Below are 25335 nucleotides of genomic sequence, written 5' to 3' on the forward strand. Positions count from 1 at the left end.
GAACTGGAGGTGCCTCCTCCTCCTCCTCCTCAATCTCCTCCTCCTCATCTGGGCTATCACCATCTGATCCTCTGTCGGTGCTCTTTCTCTTCTTGTGCTCAACTCTATAATCCTTGGTCTCATCATCATCAGAAGAGGGGCTACTGCCATCACCACTCTCTCTATACCGTGGAGCACCCCTAGCTATCTAGCAGGCCTCCTGCTGCCACCTTGATCACCAAAGGTGGGGTGAAGATCCTGCTTTGCTTTCTTGTGCTTCTCAAAGGCATGGTGATCACGTTGGGCCTTGGAACGAGGCTCGATCCGTCCACCTCTCATAGTAGCTGCCCTGTATCCAAACAAGCATACCAAAGAGTCTCAGAAGCATGTCCAAGAATAATTTCACATTGCATTATTAGAGAAATGATTACTTATCAAATGATTTTATGCTCATCTAGACCAACCTTGGTCATAGTTCCACAAAACATCTTAGACAAATAGTCATAACACTAACTACAATAGTGATGAAAGATTGAGTCGAGAACTGCAAAAAAAAATCTACACTGCTGCGCAATACCAGATGCGTCTGGTATACATGCATAGTAAAACCTAGCCAGGGGCTCACACTCGATCTCATCTCTGACTTAATCCAAATTTTAACCATGGCTTCTAGACCTCCAATGCAACATCTTGACCAAAGGAATTTGTAATTGAAGTGCTATCCAACATATCAAACGGGTGAAAGCCGAAGTTTGGTTTTGGTTAATTGATGAAACGTAGCACTAACTTTTGATCTAAGTGTGTGAATTAGATAAGGTGGTCTGTTGTTATTTATTAATGTGTCACTTGTTTTAAGTAGTCACACTATGTTGTTTACATTCTTTAGCATCTTTTACTAGGTTGTCATCCCTAGTGTTTATGCCAGAAATGCTTGTTGGTAAAACCTAGTGCCACTTCTAGAATGACACTAAGAAGTACTTTAATATTTCATGTGACTAGAAAAAATTTATATAAATGAAAGGAATCTGCAAGCACACAGATAATTATACCATTATAGCATTTCACCCAGGAGAATTCCAGGTATCGTTATTTATATTTTTACCACAGGGAAGGTCTGGCACAGACATGTATTGATAACTTATGCTATTGATGGAGAAGTAAACCATAACCAATATTCTACTCACAACATGGGTAAGTCATAGGATAAATTATGTATATGATAAGTATGGATTAATGATAAATCACTCAGAGTACTCCTTTCTATGGCATTAGCATGGTTAAGTAGAATATTAGAGGAATAATTTCTAAGTCATGCTTAATTACAAGTCAAAGCATACATTGATTAGTCTTATTACACCTTGTATCATGGCTAAGGTCATCTTTATATCTACACATAAGAGATATTACTAAGGAAGATTAAGAATAGAGCTTGTTCTTCCTTCGTAACTGGACCCTACTTGCACCTATATTCGAGGAGTGGATTACAAAGGACTCAAGGGAGTGTCACATCCGCGATCTACCACATGACCCGGAATATAGGGTGTATCCATAGGTAAACAACGTATAAGCACCACGCTTACACAATGTTGACCACTCACCCTACGTACACCAAAGCGAGCGCTATACGAACTTATGCATAAACATAATGATAAACTAGCTATACTAAGTATATAATCAAAGTAGACGATGAACATTACAACTAAGAACATAAATATTGTGAATACCAATGTTCTCATAACAATTGTAACAAACATATAAAAGGAATAAGAGATACAAAAGAGAGGGGGTACAAAGATTATACCAAACGACGCTCTTCACAAGATCAGGAAACCAACTTGCCTCCCTCTAGACCTAACCTAACTAGCTATGTCCTAGAATATGGTGGAACTCTGAGGATGATTAGGGTTTCTATCTTCTCAAATGACTTATGCCTGAGGAAGGGGGGTAGAGGCTGGTATATAGGCTGGAGTGTCAATCCTGAGCCCTCAGATCTAACTGACTTGAATAAATAGTGTAGATGCAATCTAGGAGGCAGTGGAGAACCGGCATAACACTGCGGAGCTGATAGGTGGGTCCTAGGGGTCGGCTGGCGTCTCGCCCTTCGCTTTGATGTGGAGTCCTCTCGAGTCCTCTAGAACCTTCAGGGTCATTTTCATTGTGGATAGCACGATTAAATCAGACATGTAGGTCCACATTGATGTTTTTCTGGATAAACCCTGCAGAAAATACAGATTCACCAAAACTCATGGAATTTGTTGGTGATTACATTTATGCCCTTATGCATATTATATTGACGGTTTATAATGGTTGTTAGCTACCATCAATATGGTCCAACCCAAGTGGTGAAGCTAGATGATGGCCATGGTGAAGGTGATGGCCACAAATGAGATGATCAAGTGCCTCACATTTGGATAAGAAGAAAGAGAAAAGCAAAAATGGGCTCAAGACAAAGGTATAATGATAGGAGCCATATTTGGTTTGCACTCAAGACACCATAGAGGGTAAGTGATTTAGGATCGATAGTCGTACTATAAAGAGGGGAAATCTTTGGCTAACCAGTTTATCAAGTGTCACTAGATGACATGATTCATGCATTGCATTTAGGAACCTAGTGTGCTAACTTCTAACCCTTACAAAATGTGTAACAACCCAAAAATCCACACACCAAAAATACCAACTGCAAATTTTTTTTCTCAAAACTCCCATGTGATGATGAGTGTCATGTAGAGAAACCCAACCTAAGAGATGCATTAGGTCTAACCCCAACCCAAGTCAACACATAAGCATGGCATGTCATTTGTTGATTATGATTATTTAAATTCTAACAAATAAAGTATTGCATACATTGCTAATTCAAGTTGTGATTTGGATTTCCATTTGCTTTATGTTATGCTTAACAATTCCATTAAAGTAATAAACCATAAAGTAATTATTAAACAAATCAAAAGAATAAATGCTTAAGGAGTAAACTAACCCTATTTTTGTACAACAAAACCACATCTATTTTTGTTATACAAAATAGCTAAACAAAATTCCCTAAACTCCAATGAATAAGTTACATCAGTTATGAATTCAAATTCTAAACCAAATTTGAATTCAAACAATGGAAAAGAAATGAAAAACAGAAAAAGGAAAAGAAGAAGTAGGCCTCCCAGCTAGCAGCTCGGCCCGCGTCAGCCAGCTAGCCCAACCGGCCTGCCAACCGCGCCCGCCTTCACCCAGCGCGCGCACGCGGCCTAGCTTGCGGCCCAGCGACCAGCCCCACGCGCTGCTCACCCATGCGCCCCTTTTTTTCTTCGCCCGTAGCCGCTGCCACGCGGGCCCCGCACGTCAGCCGGGGTCTATAGTGCCGTCTTCCTCACCCACACCTCAACCGCCTACGCGACCGGCGCCCGACAGCGGTGGTAGGGCGGGCCAGGGCTCACGCCCAGGGCATGGCCCTGTCTTTTCCTTGCGTCGCGCCCACGCAACCTCGCGCAAGCCATTGGATGCCACTGAACACGCCTCCACCGCTCGATCGCTGTCCGCCATAGGAGCATGGAGCTTGGCTATATAGCTCAGACCTCGGTCGCCCTAGCACCCCTCCATCGCCCCGCTGCCACTTGTGGCCATCCACCAGACCACCCAGCACGAGGGCCGAGGGGAGGAGAAGAACAAAGAGGGTAGAGCCGCTGCCGGGAGGAAGACCGAGAGATCACTGGAGCCGGAGCGGGCGACACTGCACGACACGACTTCTAGAGCTACATGGCCTTGAATCGCCACTGCATCGCCACCCTATCGTCGTCGACACCTACGGTGAGCCCCTGGTTCTTCCCCCTGCTCATCGCCGGACCTTGCTACTTCGGCCATGGCGCTCCATACCGTGAGCGCGTAGGCCAAGGCCATCTCCGGTCTCTAGGCACACAAGCACAGCACACTCACGCGCACACCGCGACCACCTCCGAGCCCTTGGATGCTGTAGACCCCTCCAAGCACCACGGACGCCGAAGTAGAGCACTCGCTCGCCGTGCTTGCAACACCGCTGTCGTGGCATGGCCACCACCGGCGCACCCGACCACCTCGCTAGACCAGAACGTAGCCGTAGAGCACCAGACCATCGGCCAAAGCACCAGACCACCAGCCAGAGCACCGCCACCATCGGCCAGAGCACCAGACCACCGTGGCCAGCACTGCTAGGAGTGCCTAGCGTCTCCTTGACTCACCCGTCTTGTTCGCTGAAGCCACGGGTAACTCACGCGCACACCGTGACCACCCCGCTGGAACCCCATAGTGACCCACGCGCCTCGCTGTCGTCACCATGTCGCCGTGGCCACCGGGAAGTCCCTACCGGCCACCTAGAAACCGGAAGTCCTGCCTTGAGCTTTGGATGCTCTCGCCGCATCCACATGGATCTGTAGGAGCCTACACACCCCACTGTGACGCTCCTCCGAGGCCATAGCCCCCACACTGACGTCGCCGATGTGATCAGAAGGCCGCCGCCATGGCCAAAGCCACCGAAGGCCCTGGAGGACCCCTCGACCTGCCCAACATGCCCGCTGAAGCATTGTGACGCCCATGCACACCACAGAACCGGCCAATGCCACTGCACCCGCACCATTCCCGCATGCCGGTTGTGCTCAAGCCACCGTTCGCCATGACCAGTGACTTAGGAAGCGCCATCCGTCGCCCCGACCCCACCATCGCAGTCGCCATGGCACGGGGAGGCTTTTCCCCACCTTAATTGGATGCCTGAGCCGTTGCGGGAGCTCGCCGGTGAGCACGTCACTGGTGGGAGCGCGCCGTGGAAGAAACAGAGGAGAAGGGGTGAGTTGGGCAGTGCAGCCCTGCACCCAGTGCACATGAGCCGAGCCGAGGGGAAATGACGATGGACTCGGTCCACCATGGACCCTGCCTTAGGTCCATGGACCGTGAACTTGGGTCCACCGTGAGCCGCGCTCACGCCCACAGCTAGGAAACGAAGCCCAGTAAGAGCCCAACTGTGCCACATGGCAGCGCCACAGCATGCCATGTGTCCGGGTCAGCCCGGCCCAGACCGGCCCAAATCCAGCCCTGTCTAGGCCTAGTTTGAACCTAGCCCGTATTGACCATTGACTGGTCAACGTTGACCATTGACCTGGCCCCACATGTCAGTGGCACAGACACTCTGGACCCACACGTCAGATGCTGATGACATGATGACATCACGCAGGACCCACACGTTAGAAGCCAACGCAGCCGGGGTGACGTCATGCTGACATCACGGTGACATCAGTTGCTGACGTCAGCTGGACCCCACCTGTCAGCTCAGAACCGAGACGATGATGATGCTGACGTCAGCATGCCATGTGGACCAGCCACAGCGTGACACGTGTCAGCCCAAGATTAGTTCAGCCTTTTTCTATTTTCAGAAATAGAATTAATCTTCGGAAATTCATAACTAATTCATACGACCTCAGAAAAATACGAAACCAGGACCAAAATTCATCTAAAATCGAGCTCTATGCAATGAACCCATGTTTGAGTGCATTTGGCTCTTTTGAATTTTCATTGCTTCTTTGTGCTATTCTATAGATGTCGCTAATGCGACTATAATGCGATCATTTGCAGACTCGGAGGAGAACCTGGCGGACGAGGATCGTGAGTACCATGAGGAGTACGAAGACGACTACACTAAAGGTGCCACATCCCACCCAATCTCGTAGCACCTATTACGCATGGCTAATATAGAACCGCTGAAAGGTCCTTGTTTGTTTTTGGTAATTGAGTGACAACTTAGGTGGACTAATTGTGTTTATGTGAGATACACAGGTAATTAGTCCACAGGTACATGTGTGTGAGCAACATATGCCATGGATGTGAAAATGGCTTGGAGATGTTGCAAAGCTCACACATATGATGGTGAAGGAGCTTAAATGCACATGAGACATGACATTGAGTCATGTGATCAAGGTGGAGAAGATCAAGACAAGACTTGGCTTGATGGACCAGTTGCAAGCGTGAAGGGCAAGTCGAAGGCTTTGGAGTGATGGACCGCATGGCGGTGAAGCTTGAGCAAGACTTGGCACCGATGGACGATGGCAACGGTGAAGAGCAAGTGAAGTCAAGATCGATGAACCAATATGATCATGTGATGATATGAAGTGGATCATATCATTGTTGATCATGTTGGTGCATGTGTTGCATCGATGTTGAAGGAGATGGAATGGAATGCGCAAGGCAAAGGTATAATCTAGGGCATTTCATTTCACCGGTCATAGGTGTGTAGAGAAGTTTATGACCGGGTTTAGGATAGATGGCCGTACTATCAAGAGGGGCAAACTTGTTTGCATATCGGTCATCTAGTGCCACTCGAGTGATCTAACTTTGCATTGTCGCTAGGATCGAGTGGCGTGGCAAGTTGAGTGGCTAACATCCTTTGGGAAATGATTGTGAAAATGCTAACACACTTACACATGGTGATGTACACTTGGTGGTGTTGGCACATTTACAAAGGCGGTGGTGTTTGCAGGGTTGAGATTCGGCGCTTTCGGCAAAATGGAATGCCTATTTTCTATTGCACTGGATGCAAATTCTTTGTGGTTGGCACATTGGAGCAAGGGTGAAGAGAATGGAGAAGATGCTGGCGTCGGTCAACTGACCGGACGCTGGATCTGAATGCACCGGACGCTGGCAGGCTACGTTCGGTCGCACTGACATGGAGTATAGCAGTAGCTGGAGAGTGATCGGACGCTGGCTACGTCCGATCGCGTTCGACCGGACGCGTCCGGTCATGCTTGGGAGCTTACTGGAAACGACCGGACGCTGGGAGTTCAGCGTCCGGTCAGTTGAAGCTAGAGCGTCCGGTCAGGTCAAGTGACTGTTGGAACCGAGACACGTGGTCGTCTGTGGGTGACTGGACGCTGAGGTCCAGCGTCCGGTCAACACGACCAGAGCGTCCGGTCGGCCCGACCGTTGCCTAGTGAAGGGGGTAACGGCTAGTTTAGCCCTTGGGGCTATAAATAGAAGTGGCCTTCAGCCATGGCTGGTGCTGAGCACCTCAAGGGACTTAGTGTCCATGCTTGTGAGTGCTTGGGAGCCCTCCATCACACATATACTTGATAGTGATCATTTGATTGTGTGAGTGAGTGATTCTAGTGCGATTGCATCGTGAGGTTGCATCGAGTGGCACTAGGTGATCGAGTTGCAAGCCGGTGGTGCTTGTTACTCTTGGAGGTTGCCACCTCCTAGATGGCTTGGTGGTGGTCTCCGTCGAAGTGCGCAAGAAGCTTGTGCGGCGCTCTGGAGAAGTGCTTGTGAGGGGCATTGTGCTCGCCCCGCAGGAGCCGCGAAGAGCAACTCTAGTAAAGCGTGTCATTGAACTATCCTCACTCAAGGGATAGGTTCTTGCGGCACCCGATGTGCAGGCTTAGCGGGTGATGCTAATTAGCCACCGAACCACCAAGTGAGCGGTCGACACAACGGGGACTAGCGTGTTGGCAAACACGTGAACCTCGGGAGAAAAATCATTGTGTCAACCTTGTTCTTCCCGTTGGTTTGCATCCCCGTTACACAAGCTTGCGTTTACATTCATATACATTAAGCTTGTGTTGTTGCTCTTGTAATTAGATAGCTTGTGTAGCTTGCTAATTACCTTCTTGCTTGTGTAGCATAGAAGTAGCTCCCTTGCGTGGCTAATTTGGTTTTAGTAACCTTGTTAGTCACATTGCTTAGTTTGTGTAGCTAAGTTTTTGCGCTCTCTAATTAGGCATTGGTTGCCTTGTTATTGAGCATTGCTAGTGAGCATCGTTAGCTTTGTGCTTTTGCTTACTAGCATGTGTAGGAGCTCCCTTGTTGCTTAAAGTACTAGTGGCATAGGTTTGTGTAACCTTGCTCCTAGAATTGTTTAGGAGAGCTCTAGCTAGCCCGGCACCTTTTGTTGCATATTTGTTATCTTTGCAAGGTGCTAGTGAACACATATAGTGGGGTATAGTCTTGGCTAGACCGATAGTTTTAATTCCACATTTGTATCGGTTAGCCGACGCGATTAAGTCATAGAAAAGACTATTCACCCCCCCTCTAGTCCACCATCTCGACCCTTCAACCGCTATTGCTTTACTTTATTGTTGTATTCACTCTATGATAGGACTTGCATGGTAGTGTGCTTACTTGATGGCCTTTACCTTGACGCAACCTTACCCCTGCTCACCCTGCTGTTAGGCTAGTCACACGCTCGCTACTATATTTCATTGCTTATTACTTCTACTACGCTTGCACTACATTGATGCGTGGTGGAAAACTGGTGTTATCTGGACTATGGGGAGAGTGCTGCGTGTGTGACTTGGGTGCATGGAGGGTGAGGGTTGTGTCGACCAAGTTAGAGTATACGACGTGCCTGGGGCAAGTCTTGTCGTGAGGTGCTACCTAGGCACCCCTGGAATGGATACCTGTGGTGGGTAAATGGTATATGAGGTGGCCCTGGGTGTGATCCTATGATGGGAGGAGCCCAGGGTGGAGGTGCTGTGGTGGCACGATAAATGGAAACCCTGATGGAGACATTCTGGCTTGGTCACCCCTAAGGACTTACTAGTACTCAGATTCACCGGGAAGCCTTATGTACCACTCGCCCTATATGGTGCGGGACGGTCGGACTACTTGGTAGGATATTGCCACTACTGCTAGGTTGATAGCGGATAGTGTAAGGAGGTACGGGGCGTGGAGGATTTCCCCCACACCCTTTCGAGACTTCATGGAGACCTTGTGGACCCGGCTCATGACTCACAGTTTCAGCCACCCCAGACTAGACTAGGGGTGTACCAGGGCTGAATGGTAGAGTGGCATTATCCTAGGCTAGTAAACGGCCGGTATCAACCTAGTTGACGACGGTCAGCGAGGAAGGCAGATCTTGTGGCTATGTAAAACCTCTGCAGAGTGTATGGTTGATCGATCGATACATATGCTGATTTGTCGGCTATGGACCTTTCCTGGGTTTCGCTTAAACTAGATAGAGAGATGAGTCCTTCTCTTCTTCACGGGTGAGAGAGTGTCAGTCATAGCCAGGGGCTACGAGCCTTGAGACAGTGCTGAGAGGGAGTTGGTCTGTCGACTGAGCGATGGTACGGTAAAGGTGTGGAGATGGTGGTAAATCGATTCTAGGATCGAAACCTGGCTCTAGGAAGCGAATGGGGTGGAATGTGTGGGGGGAATGGTGTTAAAACTTGACAATACTTTTATATATACTTGATATGCTAAATAAATAGGAAACCCCAGCCTTATAGGTCCCTTTTGAATATATCCAACTTGCATCCAATTTCTACAAAGCAATGCTCATAGGGTTGGGAGTGGCCAGTATAAATCGTACTGATAACATTTGGCACATAGGTTCTGCTAAGGAGTATAGCTCTGAGGAGTTTGACGGATGAGGATTCATTCCTACGCTCGAGTTTGGTGATCTTATCTTCAAGCTGTTCTAAATGAATGCTACTTTTGATTCCGCCAATGCGGCGATGTAATAAATTATGTAATTCCACACTATTTGTACTCTGTTTTTATCATTGTATGGATGTGATATTCGACTGGAATTTAGGTAATATGATCTATAATGGTCTTATTACACTTTGACGCTGTGGATTTCCCTTCACGGAAATCGGGGTCGCTTTAGTTGGTATCAGAGCCATACTTGACCATAGGACGAAACCCTTAGGAATGGACGATAGAATAGGACGTGAACAGCCCTTCTTTCAGTTATATACCAACCCCATATTTACTTTTATGCAAGGCTTATCTATTATTGACCTGCTAACACCTGTTCCTTAAAACATGCAGATGGCAACGAACATTGACTGGCCGCCTCTAGGACCGCTACCTCTGGACCATGCCAAGCTTACCTTCGACCTACGTGAGCTCGAGGGTTTTGCACAGACCCTCTGCCGAGTTCTTGTCATGTTAGGAGTCCCCGACAAGCTTGTCAAGGTCACCTGTACCGGGAAGCTAGCTCAAGAAGGAGGAATCGAAGGACCGGTTGTCACCTCAGTCGAGTTCCCAGCTAGCACTACCTTACCTTCTGTCCTAGCTTTCACCGAGTTGACTATAGAGGACACAGTCGAGGAGGGACTGCAGGCTATCTCACACAAGGCACTTCGCAGAATGATGAGGGACCACTACGAGCACCTGAAGATGACAGAGTTCCGTTTACTTCCCTAGGCCCTCGACCTCAGCCTTACCCCTAGTGAGCAGAGTTTCACAGCCAGCAAAGTTATCCTTGCCGAGGAGGACAGCTGCCTTCACGTCTTAGCTATCCACCTACTAGAGCAGGACAGGTACGTGACCTAGCTGGAGCGGAGGAGACGTTAGGACCAGGCCCTCCGGTGGGAGTACTAGGAGCGAGACTTGCTGGGAGCACAGGAGCGAGCTAGTCTACTGGAGACAGTCGCTAAGCTACAGGACGAGCTCAACCATCATGAAGAAGTCCATAAAGCTGAGGTCACTGACTTACAGGACAAAGCAGTCGACCTAGGCAATAGGAACTGCTACCTCGACAGCAAGGTCTTAGAGTTGTAGAGAGAGTTGGACGACAAGAAGGCTGAGTTCAACCGCAGAGGAGACAGAGAGAGATCCAAAGGGATTGATTTGCTGAAGATCCAATCTCAGAACAAGACCATGACTCAAGAGCTAGAGGAGTTTAGGAAGAAGGCTGTTCTCAACCAGGGTCACCTGATTGAGGCACTCAGGCAGACCGAGTACCTATAGGACAAGTGTGAGAGGACATGGTAGGCTTGGCAAAAGTCTGACAGGAAGCGCCTCAGGGAGATGAAGGGTATGTGGGATCAGCTACCCTAGGAGATTCATAGCAAGACGAAGCCTAGGATAGAGGAGTTTGAGTTAGCCCCGACTCGCCTCAACCTAGACGCCTGCCCTACCCTACCTAGAGCCAAGCCTAGTGAGGAGCTCGCCGAGGCCTTGAAGTACGTGTCCCGACTTCACAAGTCTGACGAGGAGATCGAGATCGAGAACAGTCGTATCCTAGCTGCGGTGTATGAGTTAGAGTAGATGACCCTGCATGGTCAAGAGTCATGTCAGTTGCTTCCATGAGTTATACCCCATGATGTACCCCTTATGAGATGCATTATGAGACATTATGCGTAGTACAATTCTCGCATGTCTTCAAGTGTAGCTACTGGAGATGATGCTATGTAATAAAACCCATGTAATGAATGTTTTGGATCTTATTGCATCTTATGGATCTTATCGCTTCTTTGTAATGAGTGTTGGATAGTATAAATGTTTTTCTTTAAATCGTCAAAATCATGTAATCATATCAAATTATAAGCACTTATGGCACAAGCACTAAGATTCCTATGATTCGTGTTGCAGATGCCGAACTGTTGATCCAATCGCCTAATGAACCATGGACGTGCGCCCACCCCTGAGCCAGTTGAACCAAATGGGGGCCGTGGTGGCAACAACCATGGCCATGGACGTGGCCGTGGACGTGGAGGGATACCCTTCCACCTGGAGAATACCCCGCCGCCTGAGGGGAACATTCCACCACCACCACTGAACCTGGCAAAAGTAATGGCACAACAGACTCAGCTTCTTGTAGCTCTTGTAGAAGGAGCAAACCGTCATCAGGGAGGTCAGCAGAATGATTTCCAAAGGAAGCTGGAAGGATTTCTAAAGCTAAGGCCACCTACCTATGATGGCACCGACCCTAACCTACTTGTAAACAATGACTGGCTCAAGGAGATGGAGAAGAAGCTTGACCTCACAACTCTCACCGACGAGGAGTGTGTTGGAGCTGCCACACACCAGCTCACAGGTGCAGCACGTGCCTGGTGGGACAGTTTTAGTGATTCCCATGAGGACCCTGCCAATATCTCATGGGATGAGTTTGCCAAAGCATTCACTGAGTATCACATTCCCAAGGGTATCATGGAGGCCAAAGCCGAGGAGTTCTGCAACATCAAGATGGGAAAGGACAAGGTGACTAGTACACTACCCATTTCACCAACCTTCTGCGCTATGCCCCTTCCTATGTTGTGAACTCTGAGAAGGAGAAGCTGTACTATTACCACAAGGGACTTAACCCACACATCAAACTAAAGTTTGGCGGTATTGAGAGTAACACACTGTGTGCTCTAGTGGATCGCTGCATCCAGATTGAGAAGGACCGTGCTAAAGCTAGAGAAGAGTACAGGGAGAGGAAGCGTAAGCCTGAGGAGTCCTTTCGTGGACGTGATCGCAAGAGGTTCCATAGAGATGCACCCTCTAGGGAGCGCTCTCGCCACAACAGGGGTGACAACCCTAGATTGAGTAGGGGTAGTGGAGGCTACACCACCAAATACTCCCGCCCTGCTCAGGATCGTTACACCTGGGACCATTATGCTCAGGACCATTTCAACCATTCCCGCTCTGTGAATGAACACCCAGCACAGAACCGCTCTACGCCAGGCACTGGAAACTAGAAGGCACCCACACCAACACCTATAGGCAGTGCGCCTTTCACCTGCTTCGCTTGTGGCCAACCAGGTCACAAAGCCGCTGAGTGCCCTCAGAACTCAGCTGCTCAGAAGTCTCAGTTCAAGGGATCTGCTACCCTGGACATCTCAACCATCTGGACACCGAGGAAGCACAGGCTGCCCCTGACATGGTGTATGGTATGTTTTTAGTTAATGGCAATACTACATCAGTTCTATTTGACTCAGGAGCAACTTGTTCTTACATATCATCCAAGTTTGCACGAGGACATGACCTATCTATAACCCCACGTGAAAAGCCTATCATCACTAGCTCACCTATAGGAGACCTAAAATGCACCCACATCTGTAAGGGAGTGAGTCTTACCATTGAGGGTCTTATCTTTAAAGCCGACCTAACCCTGTTACCTTCCACAAACCTAGATGTCATCTTAGGTATGGATTGGTTAACCCTTCACTGAGGTATCATATCATGTTCACCTAGATACGTCCAAGTAACCCACCCATCAGGCCAAGTCATTAGATGTGAACCCCAGTCCAAAAAGTCTACCTCTATCTTGTGTGCCCTTAAAGCCAGTTCAAAATCACAGAAAGAGGAGAAGATAGTTCATGATGTGCCTGTGGTCAGAGACTATCCCGATGTATTCCCTAAAGAATTACCGGGTATGCCACCAGACCGTGATGTAGATTTCATCATTGATCTCTTGCCAGGAACAGGACCCATTGCCAAGAGACCCTATCGCATGTCAGTTGATGAACTGGCTAAGCTCAAGAAACAGCTTGATGAGCTCATCTCGAAGGGATATATCAGACCCAGTGCTTCACCCTAGGGATCCCCTGTTCTGTTTATTAAGAAGAAGGATGGCTCAATGAGAATGTGCATTGACTATCGGAACTTGAATGCAATCACCATCAAGAACAAGTACCCTCTGCCAAGAATCAATGATCTGCTTGATCAGCTTCAAGGTGCCAAGTATTTCTCCAAGATTGATCTCAGATCTGGCTATCATCAGATGAAGATTCGAGAGAGTGACATATTGAAGACAGCCTTTGTGACTAGGTATGGATAGTTTGAGTTCATTGTGGTGTCCTTTGGACTCACGAATGCTCCTGCATACTGCATGAACATGATGAATAAGGTTTTCATGGATGAACTGGATAAGTTCGTGGTAGTATTCATTGATGACATCCTTGTTTATTCACCCACCGCCAAAGAACATAAACATCATCTGAGAACTATGCTTGAGAAATTAGCCCAACATCAGCTCTACGCAAAGTTTAGCAAATGCGAATTTTGGCTATAGAAAGTTGCCTTCCTTGGCCATGTACTATCAGCTGAAGGTGTTGTAGTTGACCCAGCCAAGATTGAAGCTGTGAAAGAATGGGATCAACCTCGTAATGTGACAGAAGTCAGAAGTTTCTTAGGATTGGCTAGATATTATCGCCGATTCATTGAGAACTTCTCTAAGATAGCCCGTCCAATGACCAACCTTCTTAAGAAGACTAAGGAGTTTGAGTGGACGCCCGAGTGTGAACAAAGCTTTTAGGAATTGAAATAGAAGCTTACCACAACTCCTGTGCTAGCATTGCCTGATATCAGCAAAGATTTCATGGTCTATTGTGATGCATCCCGTCAAGGACTTGGTTGTGTACTGATGCAAGATGGATGAGTGATAGCATATGCGTCTCGACAATTGAAAGAACACAAGAACCGTTACCCAACCCATGATCTTGAGTTAGCAGCAGTTGTGCATGCCTTGAAGATCTAGAGACACTATTTGATAGGCAACAAGTGTGATATCTATACGGATCACAAGAGCTTGAAGCACTTTTTCACTCAGGAAGATCTAAATATGAGGCAATGCCGATAGCTAGAGTTGATCAAGGACTACGACCTGGAAATTCACTATCATCTGGGAAAAGCTAATGTAGTCGTAGATGCTCTCAGTCACAAGAGTTACTGTCACACTTTGATCACTGAATCCATACCACCTGAGCTCAAGGAAGAGATTGAAGATTTCTAGCTTGAGATACTACCGCATGGCTTGTTGAATGAGCTCTGCATACATTATGATCTCACAGATCACATCCATCAAGCTCAGAAAAATTGTGAAGAGATCGAATATCTCCGTGGTCTGATGAAACTAGGCTACAAGACGAACCACCATGAAGATGAACAAGGGACCATCTGGTTCAAGGATAGAATCTGTGTACCTTCAGATCTAGCCCTACGAGAGGAAATTCTGTCAGAAGCCCATGATTCTAAGTATTGTATTCACCCTGGAGGTTCGAAGATGTATCAAGACTTGAAGAAACACTTTTGGTGGAAAGGCATGAAGATGGACATTGCAGGACATGTGGCACGATGTGACACCTGTAATAGAGTCAAGGCTAAACATCAAAGGCCTGCAGGATTGCTAAAGCCTCTTGACATCCCCGAGTGGAAATGGGAGAGCATATCCATGGATTTCATAGTTGGATTGCCCCATTCACAGAAAGGCAATGATTCCATCTGGGTGATTGTTGATCGTTTGACCAAGATTGCTCACTTTGTACCAGTGAAGACCAAGACCAATGCAGAAAAATTAGTAGATCTATATATTGAGCATATTCTCAGACTGCATGGAGCTCCCTCCAGTATTGTATCTGATCGTGGTCCTCAGTTTGTGTCCTGATTCTAGGAATCTCTGCACAAGTCCATGGGAACCAAACTTGATTTTAGTGCCGCTTATCACCCACAGACAGATGGACAAACAAAATGAGTAAATCAGATCTTAGAAGACATGCTTCGCACTAGTGTACTGAATTATGGCTCTGATTGGGAGAAATGTTTACCCTATGCAGAGTTCTCTTACAACAACAGCTATCAAGCCAGTATCAAGAAGTCATCGTTTGAAGCTCTATATGGTAGACCTTGTAAGACACCTTTGATGTGGTCTCAACCGGGTGAAAGATCGTTCTTTGATTCCGCTAAAATACAAGATGCAGAAGGAGTTGCTCAAGTGAAAGAGAATTTGAGAATTGCACAAAGTCGATACAAGAGTTATGCTGATAAAAGGAGAAGAGAACTTGTGTTCAATGTGGGGGACTTCATCTATCTCAAGGTATCCCCGCTACGTGGGACCATTAGATTTCATGTGAAAGGGAAGCTTGCCCCTAGGTTTGTTGGCCCATACAAGATTTGCAAGAGGATTGGAAGGCTCGCCTACAAACTTGAGCTACCGAAGGAATTGGCGGGTGTACATCCCATATTCCATGTCTCACAGCTACAAAAGTGTATGAGAGTGCCCGATGAAGTAGTTCCAACTAATACACTTGACATTCAAGATACACTTGAGTATAAAGAACATCATATCAGAATTCTGGGCAGAGATACCAAAGAGACCCGAAGCAAGACTATTCCTATGTGCAAGATCCAATGGAGTAACCACACTGAGAGAGAAGCAACATGGAAGAAAGAGTGTGACCTCCAGCTACAATATCCTTACCTCTTTGAAGAGTATGTTATGCTTTAATCTCGGGGACGAGATTCTGTTAAGGGGTAGGACTGTAACAACCCAAAAATCCACACACCAAAAATACCAACTATAAATTTTTTTTCTCAAAACTCCCATGTGATGATGTGTGTCATGTAGAGAAACCCAACCTAAGAGATGCATTAGGTCTAACCCCAACCCAAGTCAACACATAAGCATGGCATGTCATTTGTTGATTATGATTATTTAAATTCTAATAAATAAAGTATTGCATACATTGATAATTCAAGTTGTGATTTGGATTTCCATTTGCTTTATGTTATGCTTAACAATTCCATTAAAGTAATAAACCATAAAGTAATTATTAAACAAATCAAAAGAATAAATGCTTAAGGAGTAAACTAACCCTATTTTTGTACAACAAAACCACATCTATTTTTGTTATACAAAATAGCTAAACAAAATTCCCTAAACTCCAATGAATAAGTTACATCAGTTATGAATTCAAATTCTAAACCAAATTTGAATTCAAACAATGGAAAAGAAATGAAAAACAGAAAAAGGAAAAGAAGAAGTAGGCCTCCCAGCCAGCAGCTCGGCCCGCGTAAGCCAGCCAGCCCAACCGGCCTGCCAACCGCGCCCGCCTTCACCCAGCGCGCACACGCGGCCCAACTTGTGGCCCAGCGACCAGCCCCGCGCGCTGCTCACCCACGCGCCCCTTTTTTTCTTCACCCGTAGCCGCTGCCACGTGGGCCCCACATGTCAGCCACCCTGTCTACAGTGCCGTCTTCCTCACCCACGCCTCAATCGCCTACGCGACCGGCGCCCGACAGCGGTGGTAGGGCGGGCCAGGGGTCACGCCCGAGGCATGGCCCTGTCTTTTCCTTGCGCCGCACCCACGCAACCTCACGCGAGCCATTGGATGCCACTGAACACGCCTCCACCGCTCGATCGCTGTCCGCCATAGGAGCATGGAGCTTGGCTATAAAGCTCGGACCTTGGTCACCCTAGCGCCCCTCCATCGCCCCGCCGCCACTTGTGGCCATCCACCAGACCACCCAGCACGAGGGCCGAGGGGAGGAGAAGAACAAAGAGGGCGGAGCCGCTGCCGGGAGGAAGACCAGGAGATCACCAGAGCTGGAGCGAGCGACACTGCATGGCACGGCTTCTAGAGCTACACGGCCTCGAACCGCCACTGCATCGCCACCCTATTGTCGTCGACACCTACAGTGAGCCCTTGGTTCTTCCCCCTGCTTGCCACTAGACCTTGCTACTATGGCCATGGCGCTCCATACCGTGAGCACGTAGGCCAAGGCCATCTCCGGTCTCTAGGCACACAAGCACAGCACACTCATGCGCACACCGCGACCACCTCCGAGCCCTTGGACGCTGTAGACCCCTCCAAGCACCACGGATGCCGAAGCAGAGCACTCGCTCGCCGTGCTTGCAACGCCGCTGTCATGGCGTGACCATCACCGGTGCCCCCGACCACCTCGCTAGGCTAGAACGTAGCCATAGAGCACCAGACCACCAGCCAGAGCACCAGACCATCGGCCATAGCACTGCCACCACCGGCCAGAGCACCAGACCACTGGCCAGAGCACCGCCACCACCGCCTAGAGCACCAGATCACCATGGCCAGCACCGCTAGGAGCGCCTAGCGTCTCCTTAACTCGCCTGTCCTATTCGCTGAAGCCACAGGTAACTCATGCGCACGCTGTGACCACCCCACTAGAACCCCATAGTGACCCACGTGCCTCGCCGTCGTCACCATGTTGCCGTGGCTGCTGGGAAGTCCCTACCGGCCACCTAGAAACCGAAAGTCCTGCCTTGAGCTCTGGACGCCCTCGCCGCGTCCACATGGATCCATAGGAGCCTACACACCCCACTGTGACGCCCCTCCAAGGCCATAGCCCCCACACCGACGCCACCAACGTGATTGGAAGGCCGCCGCCATGGCCAAAGCCACCAGAGGCCCTAGAGGACCCCTCAACCTGCCCAACATGCCTGCTGAAGCATTGTGACGCCCACGCGCACCACAGAACTAGCCAATGCTGCTGCACCCACGCCATTCCCACATGCCGGTTGTGCTCGAGCCGCCGTTCGCCGTGACCAGTGACTTAGGAAGCGCCATCCGTTGCCCCAACCCCACCGTCACAGTCGCCATGGCGCGGGGAGGCTTTTCCCCACCTTAATTGGATGCCTGAGCCGTTGCGGGAGCTCGCCGATGAGCACGTCGCTGGCAGGAGCGTGCCATGGAAGAAACAGAGGAGAAGGGGTGAGTTGGGCAGCGTAGCCCTACACCCGGTGCACATGAGCCGAGCCGAGGGGAAATGACGAAGGACTCGGTCGACCATGGACCCTGCCTTAGGTCCATGGACCGTGAACTTGGGTCCACCATGAGCCGCGCTCACGTCCACAGCTAGGAAATGAAGCCCAGTAAGAGCCCAACTGCGCCACGTGGCAGTGCCACAGCACGCCACGTGTTTGGGTCAGCCCGGCCCAGACCGGCCCAAATCCAGCCCTGTCTAGGCCTAGTTTGAACCCGGCCTGTATTGATCGTTGACCGATCAACGTTGACCTGGCCCCACATGTCAGTGGCATAGACACTCTGGACCCACACATCATATGCTGACGACATGATGACATCACGCAGGACCCATACGTCAGAAGCCAACGCAGCTGGGGTGACATCATGCTGACATCACGGTGACATCAGCTGCTGACGTCAGCTGGACCCCACCTATCAGCTCAGAACCGAGACGATGACGATGCTGACGTCAGCATGCCACGTGGACCAGCCACAGCGTGACACGTGTCAGCCCAGGATTAGTTCAGCCTTTTTCCATTTTCAGAAATAGATTTAATCTTTGGAAATTCATAACTAATTCATACGACCTCAGAAAAATACAAAACTAGGACCAAAATTCATCTAAAATCGAGCTCTACGTAATGAACCCATGTTTGAGTGCATTTGGCTCTTTTGAATTTTCATTGCTTCTTTGTGCTATTCTATAGATGTCGCTAACGCGACTATAATGTGATCGTTTGCAGACTCGGAGGAGAACCTAACGGACGAGGATCGTGAGTACCATGAGGAGTATGGAGACGACTACACTGAAGGTGCCACATCCCACCCAATCTCATAGCACCTATTACGCATGGCTAATATAGAACCGCTATTGCTTTACTTTATTATTGTATTCACTCTATGATAGGACTTGCATGGTAGTGTGCTTACTTGATGGCCTTTACCTTGACGCAACCTTACCCCTGCTCACCCTGCTGTTAGGCTAGTCACACGCTCGCTACTATATTTCGTTGCTTATTACTTCTACTATGCTTGCACTACATTGATGCATGGTGGAAAACTGGTGTTATCTGGACTATGGGGAGAGTGCTGCGCGTGTGACTTGGGTGCGTGGAGGGTGAGGGTTGTGTCGACCAAGTTAGAGTATATGACGAGCCTGGGGCAAGTCTTGCCGTGAGGTGCTACCTGGGCACCCCTAGAATGGATACCTGTGGTGGGTAAATGGTATATGAGGTGGCCCTGGGTGTGATCCTATGATGGGAGGAGCCCAAGGTGGAGGTGTTGTGGTGGCACGGTAAATGAAAACCCTGATGGAGACATTCTGGCTTGGTCACCCCTAAGGACTTACTAGTACTCAGATTCATCGGGAAGCCTTACGTACCACTCACCCTATATGGTGCGGGACGGCTGGACTACTTGGTAGGATATTGCCACTACTGCTAGGTTGATAGCGGACAGTGTAAGGAGGTACGGGGCATGGAAGATTTCCCCCACACCCTTCCGAGACTTCATGGAGACCTTGTGGACCCAGCTCATGACTCACAGTTTCAGCCACCCTAGACTAGACTTGGGGTGTACCAGGTCTGAATGGTAGAGTGGCATTATCCTAGGCTAGTAAACGGCCGGTATCAGCCTAGTTGACGACGGTCAGTGAGGAAGGCGGATCTTGTGGCTATGTAAAACCTCTGCAGAGTGTATGGTTGATCGATCGATACATATGCTGATTTGTTGGCTATGGACCTTTCCTGGGTTTTGCTTAAACTAGATAGAGAGATGAGTCCTTCTCTTCTTCCCCCGTGAGAGAGTGTCGGTCATAGCCAGGGGCTATGAGCCTTGAGACAGTGCTAAGAGGGAGTTGGCCTATCGACTGAGCGATGGTACGGTAAAGGTGTGGAGATGGTGGTAAATCGATCCTAGGATTGAAACCTGGCTCTAGGAAGGGAATGGGGTGGAATGTGTGGGGGAATGGTGTTGAAACTTGACCATACTTTTATATATACTTGATATGCTAAATAAATAGGAAACCCCAGCCTTATAGGTCCCTTTTGACTATATCCAACTTGCACCCAATTTCCACAAGCAATGCTCATAGGGTTGGGAGTGGCCAGTACAAATCGTACTGATAAATTTTGGCACACAGGTTCTACTGAGGAGTATAGCTCCGAGGAGTTTGACGGATGAGGGATTCATTCCTACGCTCGAGTTTGGTGATCTTATCTTCAAGCTGTTCTGAATGAATGCTACTTTTGATTCCGCCAATGCGGCAATGTAATAAATTATGTAATTCCGCACTATTTGTACTCTGATTTTATTGTTGTATGGATGTGATATTCGACTGGAATTTGGGTAATATGATCTATAACGGTCTTATTACACTTCAACGCTGTGGATTTCCCTTCGCAGAAATCAGGGTCGCTTCAAAATGCTTTCAAAAATGCTAACACACGTGCACACAAGTTCTACACTTTGTGGTTAGCAAGTTGGAAGAAAGAGAGAACTGGTTGCAGACTTACAAAAAGAAAAGGTGGCATCGGTCCCTGACTGGACGCTGCACCGGACATAGGAGCTGACCCTAGGCAGCGTCGAGTTAGTGCATGGCACTTGGCCAAAGGCATAGGGAATGATCGGACATGGGGGACGTCATATAACCAGACACACAAGGGTCGCATCAGGTCACGCCTGACGTACACTGGCGTCAGCATCGAGTGCGCGTGAAGATAAGCGTAGAGCTGATCGGACTCACCGACACGTCCGATCACCCTAGACCTAACAAGTTCGGTCAGAGAAAACCAGCTCTGGAACCTTTTTGGAAGTGACCTAACGCTCTGTGTATGTGAGTCTGGTCGTTCCAGCATTGTGTCTAGTTGTTACTTAACATATCGTGTGACTGAGAGATGACCATTGAAATTGGGTAACTCTAGTTCAAATGGGGGACGCGTAGTAGCCATCAGGTGATCGAACTCACCTGACCAGATGCAGGGCAGCGTTTGGTCAGCCCATGGTAGAGCCTATGGCTCTATTTCATGAGGCCATCTATATATAGTATTTGGCCAGCTTAGGGCTCACTCTCTTGGCACTTTGACATACTTGACATCCTTATGAGCCTAAGCAAACACCTCCCACTCATCTCCATCATTGATTCATCATTGTAGTGAGATTAGGAGTGACTCCAAGTGCATTTGCTTGAGTGATTGCATCTAGTGACACTTAGAGATCGTTGTGGCTACGAAGTTCTTATTACTCTTGGTGGTTGCCGCCACCTAGATGGCTTGGAGTAGTGGAGGAGCTTCGGCACGTGTTGCTATTTGCTCCTGGCTGGCTCTGGTGATTGTGAGGGGTCTTGCACCCTCCCTAGCGAAGAGCCATAAGGTAGCTCTAGTAAATTGCTTGTGTCATTGAGTTACCTCATTTGTGGGTAGGTTATTGCGGTGCCTCTTATGGTGGGCTAGGTTTGTGATACCTATTAATCACCGAACCACCAAGTGTTGGTCGACACAATGGGGACTAGTGTGCCGGCAAGCACGTGAACCTCAGTAGAAAATTGGTGTGTCGCTTGTCTCTTGGATTTCTCCCGATGATTGATTGGTATTCATCTTGTGATTGGTTCATCCCTCGACATGGCGGTATAATCACCATGCTTAGTCCATTATTTTCTTGCAAACTAGTATTAGCAAGCTCTTTAGTGTAACTAGTTTTGAGAGCTTGCTTTGTAGTTTAGTTTCATCTAGTGGAGCTCTTTAGTATAGCCTTGTTGAGAACTCTTAGTGAGTAGTGACCTAGCTCTTGATTGTGCTTAGTGATCATAGCAACTAGAATTGTTGGATAGGTGGCTTGCAACCCTTGTAGAGGTAGAGCAAAATTGTGTTATGCCATTTGTGTCACTAATCCTTTTGCTCTAGAGTTTTTGTAGAGTTTTAAATAGGTTATTCACCCTCCTCTAGCCATATTAGGACCTTTCAAGTGGTATCGGAGCTGTGGTCACCGTTTGATTGAAGGCTTAACAACCTCATTGTCAAATTATGGCTTAAGTTGTGTTCAACCATGTGGGGGGCAAACCACAATTCTTTGATGGCATAAGCTATGATTATTAGAAAAGAAAGATGAAGATGTATCTTGGTTCAATCAATGATCAAGTGTGGGATGTGACCAAAAATGATTATTCTATTTTTAATCCCGAGAATCTCACCAACCAAGACAAGGCAAATAAGCAATGCAATACAATGGCTCTCAACACCATCTACAATGCCATTGATTGAAAGGTGTTTGAGCAAATCAAGGATCTTGATAGAGCTAGTGAGGTGTGGAAGATATTGGAGACCTATGAGGGCACACCGGCCGTGAAGAGTGCCAAGATATACATCCTCAAAAACAAGTTGACAAGCTTCAAGATGAAGGATGATGAGAGCATTTCGGAGATGTTCCATCATTTGCAACTAATTGTCAATGATTTGAAGGCTTTGGGTGAGAAGATCAATGATGGTGATGTATCTCATTAGTTCTTGATGTGCTTACCTTTGAGATTTGAGATGTTGAGAATGCTTATCATAAGAGTAGGATTGAAGCAATTAACCCCTAACCAAGTGCTAGGTGATGTCATAACTCAAGAGACATACCATGTGGAAAGGGAGGGGTTGACAAGGATGATAAGAAGGAAGATGAAGACAAGAAGAAGAAGAGTGTAGCATTCAAGGCTAGCTTATCATCCAAGAACACGGGCAAGTCCAAGAAGCAAGAATCAAGTGATCATGAAGATGCTAGTGACATTGATGATGAGGCCATGGCTCTCTTTGTGCACAAGTTTGGAATATTCATGAAGAAGGGCTATAGTGCTAGAAAGAGAAGAGACAACAACAAGAACAAAGAATATGTGAGAAGATGCTACAATTGCAAGAGCCCAGGCCATACTATGTTGTAGCGGATTGTCCTTACAATAGTGACAATGATGAGGATGAGAAGAAGAAGCAAAAGAAGGAGAAGAAAGAGAAGAAGGAGAAGAAGGAGAAAAAGATGACCTTCCAAAAGAAGAAGGGTGGTAGCTATGTGGTGACATGGGATAGTTATGCTTGTTGGGAGGATGATGACTCAAGTGATGATGACAAGAAATCCAAGAAGAAAGCACTTGCAAGCATAGCCATCAACTGCAAGCTTCCATCTTCAACACTTCATCAACTGCCTCATGGCAAAGACTACCAAGGTAAAATATGATGAAAGTGATGATGATGCTTGTGAGAGTGATGATTGTAGGAGTGATGATGATGATGATAATGATGAGGACTCCAAGGATTCTCTCATGGACATGTCGGAGAATGTCGACGAGATGAAGAGAAAGGAATGCAAAGAATTGCAAAAAGAGCTAAAAGCTCTCAAGCGATCCTTTGATGAGCTCAATGCTTCTTATGAGAGTCTAAGGGAAGACCATGAGGAGCTTGGCAATGCTCACACTAACCTTGAAAGCACTCACTCCTCTCTCCTCGAGCAAGTCAAGAAAGAGGAAGCCAAGAAGGAGCAAGTGATTGTGTCTTATGATGTGGGACAAACATGTGATATTCCTAATGAATGTTTTTATAAGCCCATTGTTGTTGCTCCCTATTGACATAAATTAATGCACATAGAATAATCCGCAAGCGCACAGATATTATACCGATGTAGCACTTCACCACGAGTACCCAGTTTTATATCAAACTTGAGAAAACATGTGTGAGAATAACTAAATCTAACTTATCCCAACTTCACGATCAAGGCTAGATAATAGGAGCATAGAGGAGACTGCTAAGGTCTTCTAGTTCTAACTTCTGTAAGCTTTGTCTTCTATTATTCAATTTTGAGGATATTACTAGAGAAAACATAGGCAGAGTATGTTTCCTATAGCAACAAAGTCCTACTAGGCCTACTAGTAGGAGGTGGACTACAAAGGATTCAACGAGGCTATAAGAGTCACCCTCACAAGCTACCATCAATCCAAAAAATAGGGTACATCCATGAGTAACCGAGTCTAAGCACCATACTTACACTACAAATACTACTTTAACCTAGGAGCTACAAGGATTAAAGTACTCAAAGAGAGTTGCAAACCTAAAGAACAATATGAACAAGATGCTTACTTGAATTAGAAGTCGATTACTAGAGAAATCTTAGAACCAAGCTCAAGAAGAACTTGATTCCACCAGGGTACAAGCCATAAAGGGAGCATCGATAGGCTGAGACTCCTCCAAACTCTTCCCTCTCACTCCATCTCACTATCTCTAATATAAGACTAGATCCTATTGAGGACTAATCTTCTCTTGATTGCTAGCTCTGATCCTAGTGGACATATGGATTAGGGTTTCTAAGTTCTTAGCTCTCAGGATCAAATGAGACATGCCCTGGAGAGGGCGTAGGCTGGTATATATAACCCAGAGTGTCCAACATGAGCCCTTGGATCAAACCAACTTCAAGAACGGTAGAGATGCAATCCTTAAGGTGATGAAGAACCGACATAACAACGAGGCTGACAGGTGGGGCCCATAGGGGCCGAGCGGCCTCCATGTGGGGCCGAGCGACCCAACATGTCAGAGACACATGTCCTGCTTCGGTGATTCATCTTCTAGAGTCTTCCCACATCAACTTTGCAGCAAAATTCTATGATTTCTTTTAACAAATAGGTCCTCCTTGGCGGTTTTCTGATTTAATCCTACTAAAAACTTAAATTTATCAAAACTCATGGAATTTGTCAGTTTAAACCCCTAAGTCTACATTGGTGATCAATTTTAGCCATTTATACAAGTTATATTGATGGTTTGTGATGAATGTTAACTACCATCAACACTCCCACTAACCCTTCTTGTAGTACTACCACTTCTACTTTACCTTTGAGTGATGGTTTCACTTGTGATGCCTCACTAATGGTGAAAAATGAAACCCTCAAGAAGAAGGTGAATGAGCTCACTCGTGCCTTAGGCAATGCCTATAGTGGAGATGGCCGCTTGCTAAAGTACTTGGGTAGCCAAAGGTTTCCTCTCAACAAAGAGGGATTAGGCTATATCCCTAAGAAAGGCAAGGTAGCCTTTGTCACTCCCAAAGCTAGCTTTGTGGAAGGCAATATTCAGTTTTGCAATAGATGCAAGCAAGTTGGGCATATAGAGCAATATTGCAAGACTAA

At 47.4% G+C, this 25335-nt stretch overlaps 1 protein-coding gene across 1 annotated transcript; it reads left to right on the top strand.

Annotated features, from left to right (window-relative positions):
- The first annotated feature begins 11508 nt into the window (after window positions 1-11508).
- On the top strand, window positions 11509-23790 carry LOC136480213 (uncharacterized). Its single transcript, XM_066477824.1, has 5 exons — window positions 11509-11724; window positions 11860-11916; window positions 22475-22681; window positions 22822-23064; window positions 23383-23790. Exons 1-5 carry the CDS (start codon window positions 11509-11511, stop codon window positions 23788-23790), a joined length of 1131 nt encoding a protein of 376 aa, XP_066333921.1.
- The last annotated feature ends 1545 nt before the right edge of the window (window positions 23791-25335 follow it).

The sequence above is a fragment of the Miscanthus floridulus genome, chromosome 9 (genome assembly GCF_019320115.1).
Source record: "Miscanthus floridulus cultivar M001 chromosome 9, ASM1932011v1, whole genome shotgun sequence".
Lineage (NCBI taxonomy): Eukaryota > Viridiplantae > Streptophyta > Magnoliopsida > Poales > Poaceae > Miscanthus > Miscanthus floridulus.

Excerpts from the sequence above, each read along its gene's own strand:
- LOC136480213 (XM_066477824.1), top strand. The coding sequence starts at position 11,509 with ATGGCACAACAGACTCAGCTTCTTGTAGCTCTTGTAGAAGGAGCAAAC. Across the intron at positions 11,917-22,474 it reads TCAAGATGGGAAAGGACAAG|GATCTTGATAGAGCTAGTGA; the intron begins GTGACTAGTACA and ends GAGCAAATCAAG. Across the intron at positions 22,682-22,821 it reads AGAAGATCAATGATGGTGAT|GGAGGGGTTGACAAGGATGA; the intron begins GTATCTCATTAG and ends CCATGTGGAAAG.